Below are 23376 nucleotides of genomic sequence, written 5' to 3'. Positions count from 1 at the left end.
AATTGTCTTTAAAGTTCCTATCTCTGGTGATTGATCATGTGACCCACTAATGAAAGTGCTGGTACTAGAAATAGACATTCCCACTCTAAATTCGAAATGAGTGACGGTTGGTCTGCCAGTGCTGCGTTTACTTGTAATGGGAAACCGGTAATTTCCAACTGCTGAGTCAGGCTCCCTTTAGTCTAAAGTGTTTGATACATTTCATTACTGCTGACTCACAATGGAGGATCAACAGCAGAGAAAGAAGACCGTTCAACTTCCAGTCCAAGAAAAAGAAACAACAAACTAATAGAGGTGAAGAAGGAAAATCATCAAGAAGCAAAGTGACGCCATCGAGGGAAACACGGACCTCCTTGTGGAGCATTTGAAGGCATCACGCAGACACTGTTGGGTGAGGGAGATATGAGTCCCAGAGGCTCGTCTGCAGTTCCATCTCCCGCCAGAGAGGCCGCTAGAAGCAACGCATCTCAAATCTTACAGACTGCCACTTTAAATTTGGGTTCAGACGGATGTATTAATTTGCTTAAAAACTAAGAAGATCTCTCTTTCCATCTTCAGTCTGGACTTGTGTCTGGTTCTGTTTTTCGTGGCCCTCCGGCTGAGTTTAACATGAGAGTCAGATGACATCCACTCCCCTCCTCTCTCCGAGCAGCCGTCTGCTGAAACCTGTGAGTCAGACGGGGGACACAGGAGGCTGCACACGGAGCAACACCTCAGGTTCACTGCTAGTTCAACTCTGAAAGGCCAGAAACACGTCCAGGACAAACACACACATAAGGGAGCACTCCACCCCTCAACAAGACAAGCATACAGAAGAATATGTCAAATACGGGTGAGCATCTTCACATTGGTGAGGCTGGGAATCTGCAGAAAGGTGGATCAGAGCAGAAAGGGATCAGGATCCAGGCTGGAGAAAATTGCATTTGTCAACGCGTGCAGAACTCTATTCTTCTTGTGCAGCGCTTTAAAAAAAAAAAAAAAAAAGCGCTTCCCTGTGCTTCCCGGCTGCCTTTGATCTTCTCAGACAATATATCCAGGGGCGACGCCCAGGAAGCTCTGAATTCATATCAGAGGGCAGATTTCCCCGGAGACAGGAAGAAAATGAGAGTTCCCTCTCTCCAGGAGGTCGGTGTCTGCGGCCCAAGGGCTGTCTCTACCTGGATATGTGTGAATAAGTGTGTGTGTGTGCACGGTGGGTGAGCAGGTGCATGCAGATATGCCCTGTGTGTGTGTGTGTGTTTCAGTGTGTAGTCGCACTTCTCAGCGATAAGAGGAAGGAGAGAATGAGGGGCATCAGTCAATTTATTACAGTCCCAACATTTGTTATGCCTCTTAACACCCAGTGTGAGACCCGGTCAGATATATTGAATATCCATATCTGCATCCTTCCACTTACAAACGCCGGCCTCTCCAGAAACACACACACACACACACACACACACACACACAGCGGATACGCAGCCGAATGGGAAAATCCATGCACACTTCGAACAATCTTAATCTCCGCTGACGCGACGTCGATACGTTTCGATACAGATTCATCAAATAACGCTGTGAGGGAGAAAAAAAAAAAAAAAAAAACGCCAGTGCACTTGACATGGAGGAGATATTATACACATTTTTTTATTTATTTTTTTAAGGTCGTATAGCGTCACTTATAATTACATTGGCATGAGCCGCCGTGTCAAGTTTATAAATACTTGTTAAATCTTTAATCTCACGCCTGAGATTGAGCTGATAGCGCCGTCAGCGTGAGACGCGAGAAAATATGAAATCATTAGATTAGCAGTGTATCTGAGAATGTGACAGAGGAGGGTGCTTGAATATTAAATCCAACTCAAAACAGTTAAGCTGTGAAGACTTAGTCGTTTTTTTTCCCTCTCCTTCCCCGGCGCCAAAAGCCAGATAGAAAAGAGCTAATAATATCTGAATTATGTTACGAAGGGACACTTCTTCTATTGAATATGCATATGATTCCATTTTATGGTTCAGAACTAATAGCCCGCTATCAAATGAAACTTATTTGACTATAAAGTCCCGAATGCAAAAAAAATGTATTCTACCACAAAAGCACACTGCAGAAATCACGTCTCTGTCTTTGGGAGTTTGTTCTTTATGTCGGGCAAATGTTGTCGGAACGATTTCTCTCTCACACACACACACACACACACACACACACGAAAGCGTGACTCTTATCAACAGTGGAATTTCATATAAAGCAAACACATCGTTAAGTGCTGTAATTACAATGCACTTCTGACAAGTCTTTTACATTGATAGTCGTGTCTGGCCGATGATTAATTTAAATTGTCACTGAATCTAATTTTATTCTTCCCTTTCCTTTAAATGAGGTAAGATCTAATTATGGCCCTAATGCATAACTTATTAAAAAACCCTTCCTCCTCCGGTGTGGCAGCCTGCCAATCTCATCCTCACTCATAATACCAGAATTCAGCTGCCGCAGCCGAGCCGCTCATTAAACATGCAAACGTATTCTTTTTTTTCCTTCTTCTTCCTTGCACCTTGCTGCTTCTCCTTCCAGAGCAGCCTCGCAAATGAGGATCTCCTAAATAATTCTCTGATCAATTATTACTCATGCAGCAAGCGAATGCTTAATTCTGTTTGAAGGGGACGAGGTTCTCGGCGGCTCGTCTGCAAGCATTTGTGAGGAAAGATTGTTGGGCGCTGCGATTGTTGGAGGAATGTGTTCCTGAAAAGAGGATTTCTACTAGATAGTGACTCACACTTTTATTTTAGGTAGATACTCAGATATTGGCCCCCGTTGGTAAAGTCTGTCAGCGCCGGCGGGGGGGTAGAAAGTGATGAGAAGCCGAAAAAAAATCTGTTATGACTTTGATGGTGTGAAAAGTCCTGTAATAACACCCAGGAGGCCCGCCTGGTGTTCCACTCGCTGCTCTCTACACGTGCAAAAACATGTCCTTCCCCACAAATCCTTTAGTCCAACATGCATTCTTAATCACCGCACTCGGATATTTCCAAGAAACAAGTGTGCCGACGCGCACTCCTGGAGAAATAATTCTCTCCTAATCTAACGAGGCTCGTTTGTGAGATTAAAGAAGTGTCTTTAATCAAGTGACATTATGTTGAAGGAGGGGCGGTTTGCCTTGGAGATATTTTCATTTGATGCTTGTAAAAAAACTTCTTTAACCCTTTATCCGGTAAGGAAGTATAAATGGTAAGTTCTGCGGACGTCCAACATGGCGATGCTATGCGGCTCAGTGAGGTCAAAAGGTCACGAGACCTCTCTCGGCCAATCAGCGAAGAGTAGGCTCTTATCTGTTTTATTTGTACGTGGATAAAAGGTTAAATCATCAACTCTTTTCTGTTCCATTTGTTTGAATTAAATGCATTAATTATGCATTTCCTGCCATGACGAGCTTCTATTTGGTAGCTTTTTGTGTTTATTTCCAATGAAAAAGAATATGTCCACCAGATGAGTTGATGCCTGGTTGTATTCTTTAGGACTCTGAATTATTGTCAAAAGGTAGATGAATCCAAACAGAACCAGGAGCCTCACAGGATAATCTGATGATTCATTCTAAAAATCCAAAAGACGACCAATAAAAGCTTCTCACCTGGTCTCCAGGGGAATGTTGCTGTTGAGCACCCAGCTGTTGTGGAGCTGTGCCTGGTCCGCCCCCGAGCCCGTGTCGGCCCCCTGCCCCCCCTGGCTGGCCTGGCACCGCGTCGGCATGGTCTTCCTCTGCAGGCTGACTTGAGTGTACGGCGCCGGGCGGGCGCACGTGCAGGCGTGGGGTGGCGGGGGCGGCGGCGGCAGCGGGCGGAACGTGAACTGACCACCTGGACTGCTGGGCAGCTCTGTGAAGAGGGAGAAGGAAGGAAGAGGAAGAGGAGGGGTGAGAGAGAAATAAACATAGCTTTATGAGGAGCGCAGTACCATAAATTACAAATAAAAGTGGCATGTTAGATGACAGTTTATTGTTATTACACTGATTGAGGGACATAAATCAGCGTGGAAACGGTGCCTGTCCGGTGCCTTCCCTTCCTACCTGCTTTCATACACTTTCCAGCCGCCCCTATAAATAGGCTCTTGGCTGGCTTCACCATTGAGCAGTCTTTAAAGAGCTAACAGCTCCGGCTTAATCTGCAGCCGCCAGCCCAAACTACCCATGTGATGTTTATTATGAGATCTGTAGCTCGACGGAATGAGCTAGCCAGCTGTAACTCCCTCACACGGGTAACCTCGGGGTCTAGCAGAGCTCTCTCCATCCATCATTTATCATTCCCTGGCCCTATAACTCTCCCTCGCCCCGTCTCCGCCCCCCGCTGCTTTCCCTCGCTCCTTCCAGTGTACGTCTGCTGGAAGTGAGCGCCGACTAATTACAGTTTCGCCGGCTCCAAACGCGCATGTGTGCCTGTTTGATGTGTGAATAGTTTGGTGTGTATTCATGAGTGTGCATATGTAATATATAAGGATCTGTGGAGCGAGTCCTCCTGGAACCAGATACCGGACCACCCAAAGGCCTGATGGATGGGTAATGTGTGTGGGTGATTGGTCTAGAAAAGTACTGTATGAATGCAGGTCTATAATTAGTTTTTGGGCCAAACAAACAAATGTTACAATGGAAACAGGCTGTTAAAGCTGTTAAAGATGAAAACATGGACAACCTTGTGGTAACAGACCTGTCAATCACAAGGTAGCCCCGCCCCCAAAGCATACCTTTCAGAATGGAGACGGGGATATAACCTGAAACAGCATCATGCTCTGACTTATTTTAAAAAGAATGAGTTTTTTCATTTGTGAGTTTTGACAAAACGATGAAACAAGTATGAAAAAAATGCAATTTTAATTTAATCTTTGAAAAACTACTACTATTTTCTTTCTGTTCTTTTTGTTCTTATTTTCTTAATAGCTTGATTGGAGCAGGTTTTTCTGTTCGTTTAGTTTATTTTATTGGATTTTGCATTTGTTAATGGTGAAGAATGGGGGGTAGGACTTGACAAGCCTCCCCGTTCAAGCGAGTCTAATATGTATTATGTTGAAATTGGCTTTTTATTTTATTGTATTTTATTTTATTTATATCATTTTTCCTTTTGTTTATTATTTTCATCACTTTTTATCGTTTGAAATAAATAAATAAAAAAATGAAGAAGAAAACGTTGCTTTATCGTCTATTTTTCTCTAAATGGACCATAATTTACTAAATGAACATCATGCTGTATTGAAGAAGACTTAAGTGAGAACATAAACTAATCAAAAGACTATCCAATCTGTCTTCCAGTCGCCCCCTGCGGGCTAGTACAAATAATGCAAGCCGAAGGCGCTCCGTCCAGCATCCCGGGGCGTCAGTTATCAGCTGTTTAAAGGGGGGGGCAGCTCTCGGCATACGGTCGCAGCACCGGTCTACGATCACGAATCCCAAAAGACCAACCGGGTCCGGCCGCGTTGACAGTGAGTGTAACGTTAGAAACCAGCGGCGAGGGAGAACCGAGTCCTGTAGACAGACAGCGTTTAGCCCTCGCAACTCTATCTGCTGTCAAAAATGTCAGCAATAATTTAGTATCAACCAATGCAAAGCCTCATGGGAGATCTCCACGCTCTTCATGAGAGCATCACACAGGCTTTTAGGACTCCCTCCACATGGAAACGCAGGAAAAGCAAGGAGTCATCATTAACGAACACTTTCCTGCACTTCAGCCGCCATTCGGTGTTAAAAGTGACATGTTTTCCAAATATTGCAGAGGAAACAGTTATCGGGACGGCATTTCTATCACACTAATCATATTATTTTGATCTCTTCACACTAAATTGCCGGGTTTGTTTTAGTAAGCACGTGTTGGCTGACATGCCAGCAGCACATCAGCGTTTATGACTCCGTTACTGGTAATTCACATTTGCGAGATGTATGCTGTGGCGGCGCGGCAGGAATGTGACGGCAGGTTTTGTAAATAGGCCTATAAACATTTCCACAGTCATATTTCCATGATGCCATCTGTCCGGCTGGAATGGCGTTCTGAAGATTGTTAAAGTCGCAGTTATGACGTTCCCTGTGTGTGTGTGTTTGTGTGTATCTGCATATTTGACAGGAGCACTTCCGAGATGACGGCGTAAACTGACAAATGAAACGTTTTTTCATCTTCCAAAAAAGAAAAAAACAACAACATCGCCGGTTATTGATCTTCACAATATGGCTGAAATGTCTTCGTCACATCTGAGAGCGTTGTAATGAAATGTTTGTCTGCGTTTCCCCGGCGAGCTGACACGCCGAGGCGACCCGAGCCGTCGCTCATCACGTCGCATGTTTATTTCATGATCACACGGAAACAAGCAGCGGCTTCTCACCAAAACCTGGTCGCTGTTTGTTGCTCCGCCGATGATTTTCTCGCACATTTGCAACGTGATATTTTTAGCACGTTTAACTTGATGATTTTATACGTGAAATTTGTTTGCACAGATGTAAGGTAACAAATCTATCCCCAACTTTATCGCTTTCCAAATTGAATTCCAGAATTATCTCAAATCTCTCAAATGTATGGACTCAAAAAACTCTCCATATATATAATATATATATATATATATATATATATATATATATATATATATATATATATATAAAAATTAGGGGTGAGTATTGGCAAGAACCTCACGATATGTATCACGATACTTTGGTCACGATACGTATCACGATATTGCGATATAAATAAAGATGAAAACACAAGTACCTGTATATGTACATCAGATGCTATTGATTAGAGGACAAATTGAGTCAAAACTATTTCATTCAAAACAGCCTCTCCATTTTATAAATTCCCATGAAATTCACTGGAATAAATATTGAAAATAAAATGAAAAAGGATAAAGTACCCTGACTGACAATGCACAAAATAATAAATAATAAAATAATAATAAATAATAATGTTTCTCCTTTTGTGTCACTGAACTGAAGAGGTTATATAAAAATAATGTAAAGGTATATGTGCAAACATGAAAAAAATCTATCTTTGGAGTTGAAAAATGTATATATGTGGCGGTATTTTATTGGGCGGCAAAGTATCGCGACATATTGCCGTATCGATATTTTTACCCACCCCTAATATGTATATTGATATATATGGTATGTTACACTGGAATTTATTTTCCCCCAGATTTATTTCTTTTCAATGTATTGTCAAAAGCCAATTTCATGGTGAGTACATGTCTGATTTGCTGTATATGTGAAACTGTAATATTAAGTTTGTTAATAACAAACATTTCCTATGCGATATGAAACTTAAATGACTAGTTTGTGAATGTTGGATGTGTCACATTTACCTCGACTATGACTCCATACGAGACCTGTGAAAGTGACAGGAAGTGTATTTGTGTCATCACCTGAAGGTGCTGTTTAGTCTCAACTAATGGATGTAGACAGTGGAAGTTATTTCTGTCGGAGCCACCTCTGAGTATTCAAAATGACACACTTAGGGGAAAACTGACATTTCCAGAGCACTACTGTATCGCGTTTCATTGTGATGCATCGGGAGCTTTAAAGTGGTGCTTCACTTTTTTTTTTAATTTAGATTTTTTCTTCCGATTCATCAGTAACTGGAAGTCCTTTGAGTCCAACCAGAAATCCCTTGCTTACATTTTTTTTGAATACTGCATGTTTTTAGTGTTTGTTGCAAAAAAAAAGAAAGAAAAAAGCATGTTTTGTTTGCATTCCCAGAGCTCCACACTCGAGTTGGAAAGTTGCACTCTGGTTGTGCTCGAGGCATTTCAAATCAACTCTTCTCTCGAACACAACCTTGCCGACCTCGGACTTAACTCGGACTCTTTCAGTCGACGACTGTACGGCCGCCGTGAACCTTTCTGCCAGACTCTCTGAGGCATCGCGCCGTGCACCTGTCAGCCTCAGGTGTGACTCTGAATCCAAACACATCAGCAGCGTTGCCGACTCTTTAATGCTAATGCTCGCTCTAAAGGCTGCCAGCGCTGATGGAGGACGCACTCAAGAGCCTTTTAATGACATAAAAGTGTCTCTGCCACACTGGAGAAATACTTCTGTAAGTCTGTGTTAATGAAAACTCAGAAAATGATGGATCCTATGCTTCCCATATTGCCACTCTCTTGGTTAGACTGCCTCCGCCGGGTAAATGTCTTTTAAACTCCATGTACCGGTGTGAAGTGGAGAGAAGCTTTAAGGTGTTTTTGCAACAAAACCCGACGTCTATGAGGCGATTTCATAAAATCCACATGAAGATTCTCCTCCTGTCTTCACTGAATCAAAAATGGAGACCATGGTAGCGGTCTGTGGTCTCCCAGAGGTCTACGCTAGAACCTCATATAAGTCCAGAGACCGTGTTGAAGGAGCAGCTACGGTGTTAGCGTAGCCTACCTCCGATCGAGCCAAACTCCATTCAGAAAACCAGCATTTTAACAGTTGTTTGCTTATCGTCTTGAAGACGGACCTAACAAAACACGACTTCTGATTTTTTACAAATCAGCTTCATTCTGTCGTTATTTCGGCATCATTTTTATCTGCTTATAGCAATTAAATCACAACAGAACAGTATATTTTGTGTTCCGCTGTAGTAAACCAGCCGATGTGTGTCTTGCCATTCACAGTAAATACAGCTCAGTGATGTTATGAACTCAGACATGAGGGCGTCTGGTGTTTCCACAACATACGAAGCAGCAATTGCAATGATTTCAGCCACGCTTGATGAAACATTGTCGGTGTCCCTCCCTCAGCGCTGCGTATAGAAAATATTCCCAACACATTTTGTGTGAACACACCTTCAGGGTTATTATTAAGTCATTACGCAAACATTTTCACAGCAACATGTTTTAAACTGTATTTTTCAGCCGTAACTTCATCTGCAGAGACATTTATAGAAATACCTATAAAGTCTGAGTGACAATCTCTCTGCAATATTCTTACAATGGGCAGGAGTTGAAAAAAAATAAGAAGGAGAAGTGCTTTTCAAAACAGATGGCTGGCAATTGTTTTGAAACCCCAAATAATAAATCCAAATTATTTCTGCCTCTTACGTCTCAAATGACTTCTAGTTCATTATTAATTTAGACTTCTTAGAGAAACCTGGGTACGCCGTCGCCACATCTTCACTTTTCTATGTTTGTGTTGCCTGGCGAGGGAGAAGAGTGTAAAGTGGAGGGGGGAGGAGGGGGGAGAGAGGACATGGATTGAGGGCCAGGGGAGAATGTAATCTTGGTGAGGAGGGTGACACAGGGGCCCGGGCTGCCAGATGGTGCTTTAGGAGGCTTATAGCGAAAGGCAGCTTTTGGGTCTCCCAAAGATCCACAAACTGACTCCACACAAGCAGAGAAACTCTCTCTGACTCCCCCCCTTCCTCCCTCCCTCCTCCCTCACGCTTCCACACAAAGTCCCGTGAAACGCCAGCTCTGATGTTGTGTTAAATGGCGGATGTCATCTAAATAGGCCTTGGCGATGTAGGACAGAGGGGGCCGTGCAATATACTAGCCGGTAGTTCAAAAACATCAAACCAAACCCCCACGGGGGAGCAGACGGGGGCCAGAGGAGGGGCCGCGACAGTTTTAGATGACAGTCGTGGCGGGGTTGAACATCCTCCGCCCTCGAGTCACTCCTGGGACTTAGTCCTCCAGAAAAGACCCGTTTGGAAGGTCGCTTATGAGACACTTTTCCTGGAATCATCAGCTTTTGGTTACATAAGCGAGATATGAGGGAAAGTGTTATATAGCCAGCGGAAGGGGAGATCAGGGGAGGAGGAGGGAGGGGGAGCGGTTACTAGGAAATATATATATAACAGGTTTTTGGACCAGGTATTAAAAATGCATTACTGCAGGTGAGATGGACCTAAAATAGCACAGACAGGAACAATAACGGTGTTGAAAGCCACGTCATACTAATGTCATGAGAGGAGAGTCAATTTAAAACATGACTCAGGCAAACACACACACACACACACACACACACACACACACACACACACAGGTATAAAACTGCTTGACTGAAAAATGAATAAAATGCGTAAAAATAATCGTGTTCACAAAGCGCCTCATCATGCTCGTCATTAAAGCGCTCTACTTTTCCGTCAGGATGCATCCGCCAGATGTTCGGCTCCACCCATGCACGGCGTTCTTCTAATTAGGCAGAGAAAGTTAAGAAGTTGTAATGATGGACAACGAGGGACTGTGCTAAAATGATTGGCGAGGACGGGGGGAGGAGGGACGTCTTTTTTTTAGCAGATGTTTTATTATGCAAGTTGTTTTTTTAATGAAAAATCAAATATTTACAAAATATGATAAGTTTCTGTCTCTCGTCTCTGGGCTTTATTTTCCTTATTTTTCCTCATAAAAATCACCTCTGTTTATGCGCCTTAGTGGCTCTAATGACTGCTGTTTTGTTTATTTCAAGATATTTAAGTGCAGTTTGCATTTTTTTTCTTTCAACGTCAAAGAGGAAAATATTAATAATGCAGCAAACATTTTTTCCTCTTTTTTTTTATTAAATAAAAGTAAGATTCGGGTCCCTCTGCCCATCCCAATACTTTTCACACGGTCCCTAAAGTGTGGACGCTGCAACAACAGAATGTGTAGCTTCTTTAATAAGAAGAGACCTCTTGGTTTGCTGTGTAGTAGACCATAAAAACACCAGCCACAATAATATTAAAGGCTAATATTTGTCCAGGATTCCTCGTCTTCTTCCCTCTCCGTGTTTGCTAACTCCCCCTCTCTTCATTATGGTGCCCAGCGCTACAGCTCCAGCTAATTTTGTATTAAAAGGAAAGCTGTATAAAATCCATAGAGCCTGACCTCAACAATATCAAACCGGTCTGTCTAACAGAGGCCTGTGATCGTTTTAGAGAACATTTAACACTATTGTTGGACTGAGCCCAGCAAGGAAAAAAAACACATCATCCACCCCACTCTAAAAATAAAAGCTTAATAATTTCCCCCAGGATAGCTTTTCATCCATCTCGCTTCTTAATTGACTTGCATTAAATTGCCACAAAGTTTATTCCACTGCTGTGCAGCGATGAAATAAATAATTAACCCCATAAAAAGGTCAGACAACTGAAATTAGAAACTCACTGGGTTTCGTTCTTCTTCGTCTTCTTTTTTGGCAGTAATGAGATGGGATCCTGCCCTAGCTGACCATCTGTCTCTGTCTTAACAGAGTTCCTGACCAAGAGATAACACATTACCCCCATTATAAGTTCCAATATGAGTCCTCTCATTGGCCGGCTGCTGATGAAGTCGCTGTGAAGGATGGTAATATTGATAATGGCATAGAACGGAAAAATGTATAATAAAGCGGACTAATACGGCTAATGATCATGGGCCCTGACGATGAAAATAATGTTACTGATAATGGCGCCCGAGGCGATGAAAATAACAAAAGATAATGGCGATAGCATCGGTAATAACAGTGGTAACAATGATGATGAAAATGGCAGCGATGGCGGACAGAAACGCTGATAATTACGCTGATGACAGTGGGCTCTGAATCAGCAATTAGAATAAAAAGAAACCCGCCATTGATTCATCTCTGCAGACACGGGGGATAAACGGTGGGATCTCCATTTAACAAAGTGACACAATCGCGTCGTCCAATTAAAGCAAGAAAATACAAACCAAGAGAAAAAAAAACGAAGGCCTCTAAGAGCTTTTCCCCCCTCTCATACGGAACGCAGTCAATTTTCATACAGAGCCTGATAATGAGCTGCCATGCATCATTTGGCTTTTTCATACCGGAGGACTCACTCAACGTGTGTGCACATGTGTGTGTGTGTAGGTGTGTATCCACGTGCGCGCTTGTGTAATTGCTTGTTTGTACCCCCGTCTTGGAAAAACAACTGCGGAGCATCTCTGCGATCATGTTTAGGCTGCAGGTGATTCTGAAAGTAGCATTTCCCCGGAGATGGCGCCGAGCCTCCCGAGCCTCGCTTCTTCTGTCGGCTCGACAGCGAGAAGCTTAGCGTCGTGTATGCAAACGCTTCACTGCAGGGGCGCCCCCTCCCTCCCCTCCCCCGCACTCCCAATCACGCTCTCCAGAAGAGAGCCCTTCCCCTTTTTCTTATTTTGCTATTTAAAAGATTTCAAACTTGTAATTAATCTGCCGACGTCTTGCAGACGTGCCGAACTTTTCTGATAGTGATGAATTCTGGCAGCTGTCCAGCGGAGGCCGGTGCAGGTTCTGCCAGTGCAGGTTCTGCCAGTGCAGGTTCTTCCAGTGCAGGTTTTGTGGGAGCAGGTTCTGCCGGAGCAGGTTTTGCCGGTGCAGGTTTTGCCGGTGCAGGTTCTGCCGGTGCAGGTTTTGCCGGTGCAGGTTCTGCCGGTGCAGGTTTTGTCGGTGCAGGTTCTGCTGGTGCAGGTTCTGCCGGTGCAGGTTCTGCCCTGGGTTTGTATTGGAATAACTGCCAGCTGAGCTGAGCTCAGCTCGTCTCTCCTGAGAGCACAGCAGCGTCCTGATCCTTCGTGACCTTGTCAGTGCTGCAGGGCGGCCGGTCATTGCCACCTGCCACAAGCCGTGCAGGTGTTCCTGTGTGTGTGTGTTTACGTGTGTGTGTGTGTATAAGTATGCACATGCAGAGCTCTGTGGAGCATGCTCAGTGGGTGGCGTGATGTCATGTGAGTTATGAGCCGCGGTAGTGAAATTTGCATCACCAGGAAGAGGGCGTGACAAGGTGTTTGAAACTCAGGAGGTGAAACGGCACAATGGCCATTACGGTGATTAGTGCACACATTCATCTTTTACAAGCCCCATGATTCTTTCCCCCTCTGCTCTCCCTCTCTCTCTCCTATATACGCAAAACACGCCACATCTCCCTCAACCCCAAAACAATCACAGCAAACACACACACACACACACAGGCTGCGGCGCATGGAGGAGTTTCGCTTGCGCACACATGCATATACACTATATTTCCTTCCGACTCCCCGACACTAAAAACAGGAGGAAGTGCCCGAGCTTGACAGCAAACAAACCAACATGAAGAGATTTCTGGCAGGCTAAAGAGAGAGTAGTATCAAAGCTACAGGAATGCACCACCAGCAGCAGCCGAGACAGAGAGTATGCGCAGTGTTGTAGCAGACCTGAGCTGCTGGTAATTAGAATGGGCTCTGAGGAGAGACAGGCAGCGGAATGAATGCAAATGAATTCACTGGCTCCGGCACCGGGCTCCTCAACCTCACTTTTCATATAGCACGCCTTCCAGACACGGAGCAACAAACAGGAGCCGGGGGCCACACGGTAAACACTCCACCAACACGCCACACACATGAGCGTGCAAATAAAACAGCAGGACCCACACAAACACACACTTATATTATACTAATCCCACCCCTCCCCTGCAAATGCCACTGTTGCCTGTGAGAAGAGAAAGGGGGGGTAACAAAAAAAAGAGAAGCTTGTTCCAAGCGAACATCCACAGCGTGTCCCACAGCGGAATACACAAACCCTCCTTAATTGGTGTCGATTTGGAGCGGAGTGATGATTCATCATGCAGAACTCCCCCAGTAGAGTATTGGAAACCCAATCATTTCTAATCCATATGACCTTGACGGAGGGGGGAGGGGGGGTTCAGAGAGAGTCAAAACGCCAAAGTCCCGCGCATTGTCCCACGGATTTAAAAACAACAACAAAGTGAGTGACTTTACAACCGGTTGAGGAGCCGTCATCCACCAAAGTCAGATCACTTCGCTGATTACTCCATCTCAAGCCAGCGGCAAATCTTTATGAAGCACTCAATTCTCCGCCGTGGTCATAAATCAGGGTACTAGAAGCTCTCTGTCTCGGCGACGGCACGCCAGAGACGCTATTTCCACACACACACACCAACAGTTCCCATTACAACTACCAGCGGACTAAAACAAGTCCCCCAGTACTACCTACCCCTACCTCCCCCCCCCCCTGTGTGAAACTTTGATGGGTGACCCCCTCTCAAGGAGAAGCAGGTCGCCTGTGAAGGGGTCCCGCTCTTTACTAGCTGCTGCTGTAAATGAGTCTAATTAACACATCTCCCTTCCTATCCTAACCAGGCATCCGGGGCCAACTAGAGCCTTATTATGAAGTAGATTATGCATGTAATGTTCCCGTAGAGATTACAGTATGGAGAGCGGGAGCGTTCATACATATATATATTTATATATTTATACATATATAGTGTGCACAAGAGGACAGGACTGTGGGAAGACGGGTGGAACAGGAGGAAGGATGAGGGGCTGCTTGGTATTCCGACAGGAGCGTAGAATAGATGGTGGAGAGAGATAGAGGTACAAAGAGAGCGAGGAGGAGAGAGAGAGAGAGAGAGAGAGAGAGGGGGGTGAAGAGGGGAAAGGGATGATGCGCCTTCAGCACCACCTGCAGAGTCGACCGGCGGCCATCTTGCGGTCAATGAGGTGAGTGCAGCCGCCGCCCCCGGGTCAGCATTAACACGGACCAATGACAAGCCGGCGCTTGCCCTCTACTGCAACAACACCTTGCCGTTCCAGTCCACCGACCGCACCTATCACACACACCGATCACAATGCACACACACACACACACACACACACACTGCTTCTCACACTCTTCTAACACTTCTACAGTCTGTCCCTCCCTTTTTCTTTAAAATCTCTCTCACACACACACACACACACACACACCAGGAGAAGCTTAACAAATGTGGGAACAGATGCCCCACATCAGACTGCAGTTGCCCTCTGCTCCCCCGCACGCCTCCAGAGAGACGGCGAGGACTACGGCTAACGAAGAGAAGTCCTCTGCTGTCTCCACACCACGACGGCCGCGGTGGAAAAAACACACACTTCTTTTGTTCATGTGTGTTTCGGTGTAAAGCCGTAGAGATGCAATCAGAATACAGAGACATTTAGTGGCTCTATTGTACTCAGACACTCAACTGATGCAGAAAACACAGGGGCCCCAGTTGGTGTCTTGGGGTGTCTCAGATACGCATCTGATTAAAACAGCTGGTACGGATGAATGTGAAACACTGTGATGCAAAGATTTTATTCTGCTGTGATTTTAATAACAATAATAATAATAATGCATTTTATTTAAGGGCACCTTACAGTTTAATACAGGTATATATATATATATATATATATATATATATATATATATATATATATATATATATATATATATATATATATACATATACATATACATATACAAGGTGAACAAGGTACAGGTGTGTTTTGAGGGAGGTTTTAAAGGTGTTGCAGATGGATATTTCTCATTGATTGGGCTCAGATTTGGTATTTCAACACATTCATTTTAAAGTACAGCAGTAGAAGTGACGCCTGCTGCCACACTAACCTAGTGACCAGTCGAAGTGCCACACTGTGCAACTTTCCAGCTCAGCAGGATGGATTTTCCACTTAAACGCCGTCGATTGAGTGTTCCCGTTCTCCGCACCACATCCTGGATCGGTTACACTTACTTTTAGGGAAAAAGCCACGTCGTTAATATTGACACGCGACCCGGCTCGGACCGACGTGTTAATTGAGATAAAGCTTCATAAACCGGCGCGACTCGATACACGCGAGGAGGGAGGCATGTTTTAAAAGTCGGTGACATTTAGGGAATACTATATATAGAGTGCAGTCTATTGAGGAGCGCTGGCTAGCTGCAGGGTCAGCCAGGAGATCAGACTGAATAAACATCAGCAGGGGACGAGACACACACACACACACACACACACACACACACACACACACACACAGGCGGGCGAGTAAACAGGAAGTAGTAGATCATGAGGTTGATGTTTTTACTGGCCACAAATTAAGCGGGCGGCTTTTCATCTGATGGTCGGCGGATCAGACATGTAATCGCTTCGTCCCTCCAGACACTCTGATGGGGGACGGAGGCTGAGGACGTGGAGCCGGATAAAGGGGGTTTTAGGGGTTGACACGATCTGACTGGCATCAACCTATCATCCCTCATGGTGTCGCCTCTCTATCTGACATGGCTGGATATCCCCCCCCCCACCCCCACCCGGTTTCCTGAATTACACGATTACAGATCTGTCGGCCTACGAAAGCTGGACGCGACTACAGTCTGGTTCTCTAAACCAGAGGTCTTTTTCAGGCCAAGGACCCCCAAGACTTATAGAGACCTGATGGAGGGACCCCCTATTACATATCGAATAATGTTCCTTATTAAACCGGGCCAATAATAATGTGTAGTGCAGCCTATAGTGCCATGTATAACAGTACTTTGTAATGATGTATGTATAACACAATTTCTCAAAATAATAAACAAACAGGAGGATTTATATTTGCTTATAATAGGTTGTATTCATGTTAAGGTGTAGATATTTGAATTGTACCTGCAGTAACTCTGTGGATCTCTGCTCTACACACCTTTACATGCTACAGTGTGACTAACAAACACCTCACTCTGCAAACTTGTCAAGAAAACGCCGACGTGTCACGGCGTAATAATCAACTGCAAGATGAAACTTTTGCGCAGCGATCTAAAAATTAGGAGACAGGTCAATAAGCTATTACAGAGCGAGAGAGAGAGAGAGAGACAGCTAAGTGTGCACTTAAACATAGGTAGAGGGATGTTTAGATAGCCATTAGCCGACAACACTTTATGACTATTCAGAAGCCACTTATAGGACACACACTTGCAGACACTTATGGCTATTAGCGGCCATTAACATTGGTGTATAATCATGTGAAATGATGTGTGAGGGAGCCTCGTCTGCAAGCAACAACAGTGTGAGCTCGGCAGACAAATTAAAAGTCTGGAAGATGATGGCGATGCTGCGGCGTCGGGGGTGCGACGCAGGTGTGTGGACACAAACGCCGATGTGTCTCGTAAAGAAGCCACAAAAACCAACAAGCCACAGCAGGAAAAAGAAATAAAAAGCCTACATGTGCTCATAGGTCCTCCAGTTCCACCAGTTTAAAATGTGACACCGCTGCCCTCCGCCTCGACCAATCTCTTTCTCCATCCGCAACCGTGACTAAAAGGGCCACTAACCTCCGACACACAAAAAAAGACACAACAATCAGAAAAGACGGTCGGTGACCTCGTCTAAGAGGGTCGGTTTCTCCGGGCTATAAAGTCTTAAAAAGATAATATTCTGCCTTAGCAACGACGGTGGAGACAACAAGGAAGAGCCAGAGAAGGGGGAGGGGGGGGCAGGACCCCGGCCTTAATGTAGTTTGTAATTGTAAGTGTTGGTCTTTAATAAAAGCCCAGAGTATTTGGTCAGGCTAATAGACTGGGCTCTCTAAATCCTGCCCGCCATGCATTATTCAACAGCCATTAGCTATCCCCTCATCTGGGAGGCTTTATGAGTCCCATCATCGGCTGGGACCCGGGCTAGGCACAGCAGAGGTGTGGGGGGGAGAAGAGGAAGGGATGCAAACACAGGTATGGGAGGGGAAAAGAGGGGAAGCTAGCGATTCAGGAGCGAAACCATCAAAGAGGAAGTGCTGACGAAAGATGGTGAGGGGGGGGCGTACGGGAGGCGAGGGTCTGTGATATGGAAATGAAAGCCAGAGGTCAGACGGCAGACGTATGAAAGCGGGGAAGACGATGCAGGGAAACGGGGGGAGAGAGAGACACACGGGAGTATACGGGTGTGGGACGGGAGTCGCAGGTCAGCTGGAGGTTGGGGGGGGGAGGAAGGGGGGAGGCAGGGTTGGGATGAGAGAGGGATGCCAGCCTGAAGTGGCATTTTTTTTTGCCGGGCCAACAACATAAATGTCAGATTGCGTCCTCTCTCCCTCCACCCTCTCAACCTTTTCTTCTTTCCATTCCCCTCACCTCCCTTTCAACCTCCCCCTGCTCCTTCCACTCCACCTCCCGCTGCCCTTTCTCAATCTGCCCACCTCTCCCTCGCCTCCCTCGCCGGCTCCCCAGAGCAGAGCCAGCGGTAATTTTCTGCTTTTTTTCCGAGAGACGAGGGAGAAGGCCGCGGGAAAACACATGGAGATGTAGGCTGCTCGGTTACCATGGTATCACTGGCCAACAGGAATGGCGCCAAGACCAGGATGCATACGTGCATCTGTGTGTGTGTGTGTGTGTGTGTGTGTGTGTGTGTGTGTGCAGATGTGGGCGTGAGAGTGCATCTCCGCGTCGACGCCGTATAATGGGTGTTTAGCCGGCCTGCCAGACTCGTCCCGGCCCCGGCTCTCCCAGACTATACCAGGTTCTCCTGACCCCTCTGCGGCAGCCCAAGGACACACTCCTGTCTCTCTAATTAAAACACAACTCTGACACGCACACACACACGCACACATACACACACACACACACCCTGCAGGTCTGCAGCTGAAAATAACCTTAAAAGGAACAAGCAGAGCCATCATCCCTGCACTCAACACCTCTTCAGAATTCACTCTGTGTTTTCTCGCCGGGCAGCTCCCAGGCAGACTCCGTCTCAATCTGCAGGAGGATTCGCCACAACACACACACACACACACACACACACGGCGGCGCTCGTTTATTAAGGGAGTCATCAAAGGAGCGTCATTTTTATTATTGCATGGCCTTCCTGCAACAATGGTGCAGCGTTCCGTCCTTGAAAATAATAATTGTTTGCCACCATCAGAAAAAGCACAAAGAGGCGTGAGAGTCTAAGAAACAGGCCGCCATCGCAGGAGACGGTTAAAATATGTCCCTCCATTTTACCGACTGCCAGGCGGTTTGGTATCTCGCTCTACTTTGAGAATCGGCGGGTTGTAAGTCTTGGTATCATCATGCATAACCCGCATACCTGCGGCGCTTCTCTTCAGTCGGCAGCACAAAACATTCACATCAACGTCGTTTAGACTCGTAAAGCGACGCCGAGGCAAACAAAGATGGCTGCCGTTATGTGCGCGGCTTTGAGAGAGCGATGACATCACGACGTGACACGCGTCACCGAGACTAGCCTCTTCACTTTATCTCCGGCAGACAATTTAGCATGTTTTACTTCCTTGTTAAGCGCATGAGAGAGCTCGATGAAGGAATCCGGGAGGGGGGGGGGGGGGGGGGGGGGGGGGCGTCCTGTCACCGTGGGTTACCACTGCAGCATGATTTAATGGAACTGTCTGTCAAAAAAGGGTGGGGGGGAAGGAGGGGGGGGGGCAAGCAACCTGTCACATAATCAAAAACACAATGGAGACAGAGTGTCAAAACCTACCCTCTCTCTCTTATACACACACACACACACACACACACACACACACGCACGCACACACACACACACGCACGCACGCACGCACACACACACACACACACACACACACACACACACGCACACACGCACAGACACGCACGCACACACACACACACACACACACACATAATCAAAAAGCACATATGTCCAAAAAGGGTTCTGGCAAGAGCTAAGACAGGTGGGTTTGAGTACACTCAGGGAAAATCAGCGGTTAGAAAAACACACAACACCGGCAGCCCCCCCCCTCCCCCTATCAAGAGACGAGTGCCAAGGAATACGCTCGCCGCATCAAGAGGCACAGGTGTTATCGGAGCGGCTTGAAGGAGATCCCGCCAAACCAAAAGTGCCGCTGTCATCTCTGCAGAAGTAGAAGCACGCCGCAGGAAATCAACCCCCAAACAAATGTAATGAATGGTTCACAAAGTATTTTAGCAGATTAGGCGGGGAGAAAAAAAAAATCCATGCATGACGGGGGGCTCCACCACCACCACCACCCCCTGAAATCCAAAAAGCTCATTACACGTGGCACTGCATTAGGAGCTCACACAAGCCAGCATCCCCTCGGCTCTGAGGCTGATTTCCATCCCCTCCACTCTCCCTAACGCCGTGAATGAGGAAGAGCAATCACGTCCAGGCCAGGCATCGGGCATCTGCTATAAAAACCCCCTTTCTATTGTACGTTTCCACCGCCATCCCAAACCCCGGCAGGACAGAGAACCCTGATTAGCATCAAAGCCTTTGATTGCCCCACTCAGACAATCAGAGCTCCTCTCCTGCATGGAGCACATTTGAGAGAAATCATTGAAAAGCATGCATATAACATGTGCATGTGCTCACACATGCACTTAAAGCATGTTTGGAGGGATGAACCTAAACTAAACTCTGAACGCTCCATCCTCGGGTTCTGGACAATTCACTCTGGCCTTGAAAATAGGCTGCTTCTTTAAAGATACCTCTCTCTCTCTATTTCTCTCTGTGGCTAAATATGATTAGCTGCAGAGGACATTGTAGCTCTCTCCACAGCTAATACATTTAGTATGGATCGTCTGAAGGGGGTAAGGATACAGCGAGCGGCGAGATCAATACTCCAAGTCAGAGTCTGTCTGGAGGAGTGGAACCACGCTGGGAGACGGTTAACTCTTCTAAAGCAGCGAATGCGGTCTGGAAGTAGCGAATGCCAGGAATCCCACAGTATTGAACACATCTTCAGAGGAACAAAGGGGGGGCGACAAGTCACGTCGAGATTTGTCGAAAGATTTGTCGTGGATATGACTGAAGACGGGAGATTATACAAATCTGGATGATTCCTTAGCACGCCACTTAAGACCGGAGCCCCATAGGGCCTCGCCTCCATAGGGCCGATGTCAAAGTGGTGCTCGAAATAGAGGAAAAAGGGCGTCCTTTGAGATGGGGGGTGGGGGGGGACCCAGATTTAAGTGGCTTCATTTGCATGCGTGAATCCTTCACTTAAACCCGTTTTGAAATCACACACACACACGCCTGCACCCATCACACAAGTTCCCCAGCGCATCGAATGCACACGCTTAGCGCAGACACGTTCTTTTTTTCCTCTCCTCCTAGAGTCAGAGGACATTAGCACTGCATCTATTTCTGGAGGCCCATTAAGGCCGTAAAACATTTAAGATCCACGCAGAGTGATTCCGACTGTCAGAGTGACCCGTTCTTTCCCCATTTCTCTCGCTTGTGTAAAAAAAAGGCTGACACGAAGCTTGTGACAGAAACATGTATTTGGTGCCGCTCCGGATTCGGCTGAGTGGGCTGGCACGCCGGCTGGCTGGGAGGAAGTGGGGTTGAGGAGAGTAAGGTGCAAGGAGGGGGGGTGGGGGGTGGATTGGGGGAAGCCAAATGGGTCCATTTTGCTGAAATGTGAAGCCTGCACTTTCCTGACACGCTATAATAAATCTATCAATTGTGTGTGTGTGTGTGTGTGTGTTCCATGCATGAAGAGGAAATTGTTGGCATCTAAACAGGAAATATCCCCTTCTTCTCCCCTCTAAAGATGTGACAGTCACAGTAACAGCCAACAGCGCGGCTCACCGTAACCCAGGGTGGCATGTGCCTTATAATGGAAATGCATTGTACCATCCAGGGACAAACAAGGGCTCACACACACACACACACACACACACACACTCATAGAAGCTAATGCGGGATGGATAGACAACCTCGTCTGCCTCCCAACTCAAATCTATACATAAATATATCATTTGCTGTCCAGTGAGAAGTAAATCCATGAGAGCAGCGATGCTCGGCTACTTTAATGTGGAATGACAGGCTTCTAGGCAGCTTTCAGAAGCCTAACAAGCTCCAATAGTCTGTTTCCAGAAGAGGGCTGCAGCATGTTAGCCCAATGTTAGCTTTATATATATATATATATATATATATATATATATATATATATATATAATGTATATATTTAGTGCATTATTTCACACAACCATGAACGCCCCCTCTGCCTTTCATCCACGTCCCATCTGGTCGCACACAAAGAACACGTGGAGAGAAAAAAGAAAACGCTTGCTTTGGCAGATGCTTTTGTGTCCTTTGCTGAGCAATTACATGTTGCTTTAATGTATTTGTACACGTTATTGTTCTACTGCATTTGCATGTCTCTGCGCTTTGACCTTGGAGCCAACAGCGGGTGAATTCTTTTTCAGAGAATGTTTGGCTGAATAGCTACAGAAAATAAAATATTCATACAAACAAAAAAGAAAGAGAAGACAATTCTCACTTGTTTTTTTGCCCATGGTTTGTTTTTTTAAATTACACTGCGTCTTTCCCATTAGAAAATTCAGGTTGCAATTTTTTGGGAAACAAATAATAACAAAAAAAAAACAGGTTCATAAATTAATGAGTTTTTGTTGGTGAAGGATTAGTTTTAATGAGGAAGTCATGGGTTGTATCACTTAAAGGATTAGAGCCCAACCAGGTGACAGATAAACAACGGCTTCTTACTGTTGCAGTCTATTAATGTTTAATATAAATCCCAGCTCTTGTATAAGTTCGTGCTCTGGCCATTAATTAAAAGAAGTGTTAAGAACAGAATAACATGTTCATAAAGTTTTAAGGTGCATCCAGTGGTGAACGCTTAAAAAATAATAACTGTGTTCATTTCTTTGCTGCACAAACTAATAATGGAGAAACCGGTATTTTACCAACACACCAATCTCAAACAATTACAGCTAAAATCAATTTAATGACTTTACATGAGGGCTTAACGTAATGTACAAACGATGGCACATAATCAAATATATACAAAGACATGTGGATTAGTGGGGATGATGTTTGCTATGTGTTTTTTTTTATATAATTTGTATAACCTTTGAGATTTCTAATCTAATTTATAGAACATCGATGTTATCTAATTAAATAGAGAGCGATAGACGTCGTGATTTAAGGTGGAGCAGCCGTATCACCATGTTCCTTCCATCAAGAGTGAGACAGTTAAACTAGAAGAAATAGTATAGTATTTTTTAGATTTATAGCAGTATTAAGAGTAAAATAATCCAGACAATGAAGCTTTTTTTTATTGTCAATGCTTCATTTGGCTGAACTTTAGATACCCCTTTGTGTCACATCCATTCACTATAATTAATATCTCAACACCGGGAAAAATAAAGCATTCTTTACCAAGTGACACCACGATGTTTATCTATGATATATGAGTTATTATTTCCCAAGTTAACTTTTTCGTTCACCCTATATTTATAAGGTATTTGCTGCTTTGGACAACGGTCTTATCTCCAAGCTTCGGCCAACATTGATCCACACCTTGGGGTTTTTTTTCTTCCTTTCTTTCCTCTATGACTTGTCTTCACTCTCAGAAACAATGAATTGTAGCACAAAAGCATTTTCCCCGGGGCACTATACCCTAACATAGTTACAACACAACACTGCAGCTTGTAAGTCCTGTTTTTGTACCTTCACGTCTATAATTGTGTACCCAAGTGACCGAAGTGAACTTTCTAAAAACAGACAAATCCGTCACAGTGACCTTGAAATATGGAGCTAACTTTGTTGTTCCCTCACCATCCTGGATACAACCAGTGAAGGAAGTGACCATATTTGGACTGTGGAGGAGCAACGGGTGGACAGCAGCAGAGCGGTGACCTTACTGGATCTGGATCCATCTGGATTCTGGTGGGAAGCTGCTAACAAAGTTCATAAATAAAAGTCAACTTTACAGCTAAGAGGGAAAGTCATGTT

At 45.2% G+C, this 23376-nt stretch overlaps 1 protein-coding gene across 1 annotated transcript in view; it reads right to left on the bottom strand.

Annotated features, from left to right (window-relative positions):
* Positions 1 to 23376, bottom strand: part of tenm1 (teneurin transmembrane protein 1) — a 151882-nt gene that overhangs the window by 109718 nt on the left and 18788 nt on the right. The window contains exon 3 of the mRNA XM_084010195.1: positions 3597 to 3840. Within this exon, the coding sequence (XP_083866321.1) occupies positions 3597 to 3840 (244 nt within the window). The remainder of the gene's footprint in view (positions 1 to 3596; positions 3841 to 23376) is intronic.

This window comes from Eutrigla gurnardus (genome assembly GCF_963514095.1).
Source record: "Eutrigla gurnardus genome assembly, chromosome: 5".
Lineage (NCBI taxonomy): Eukaryota > Metazoa > Chordata > Actinopteri > Perciformes > Triglidae > Eutrigla > Eutrigla gurnardus.
This window is presented reverse-complemented; position numbering and strand designations above follow the sequence as displayed.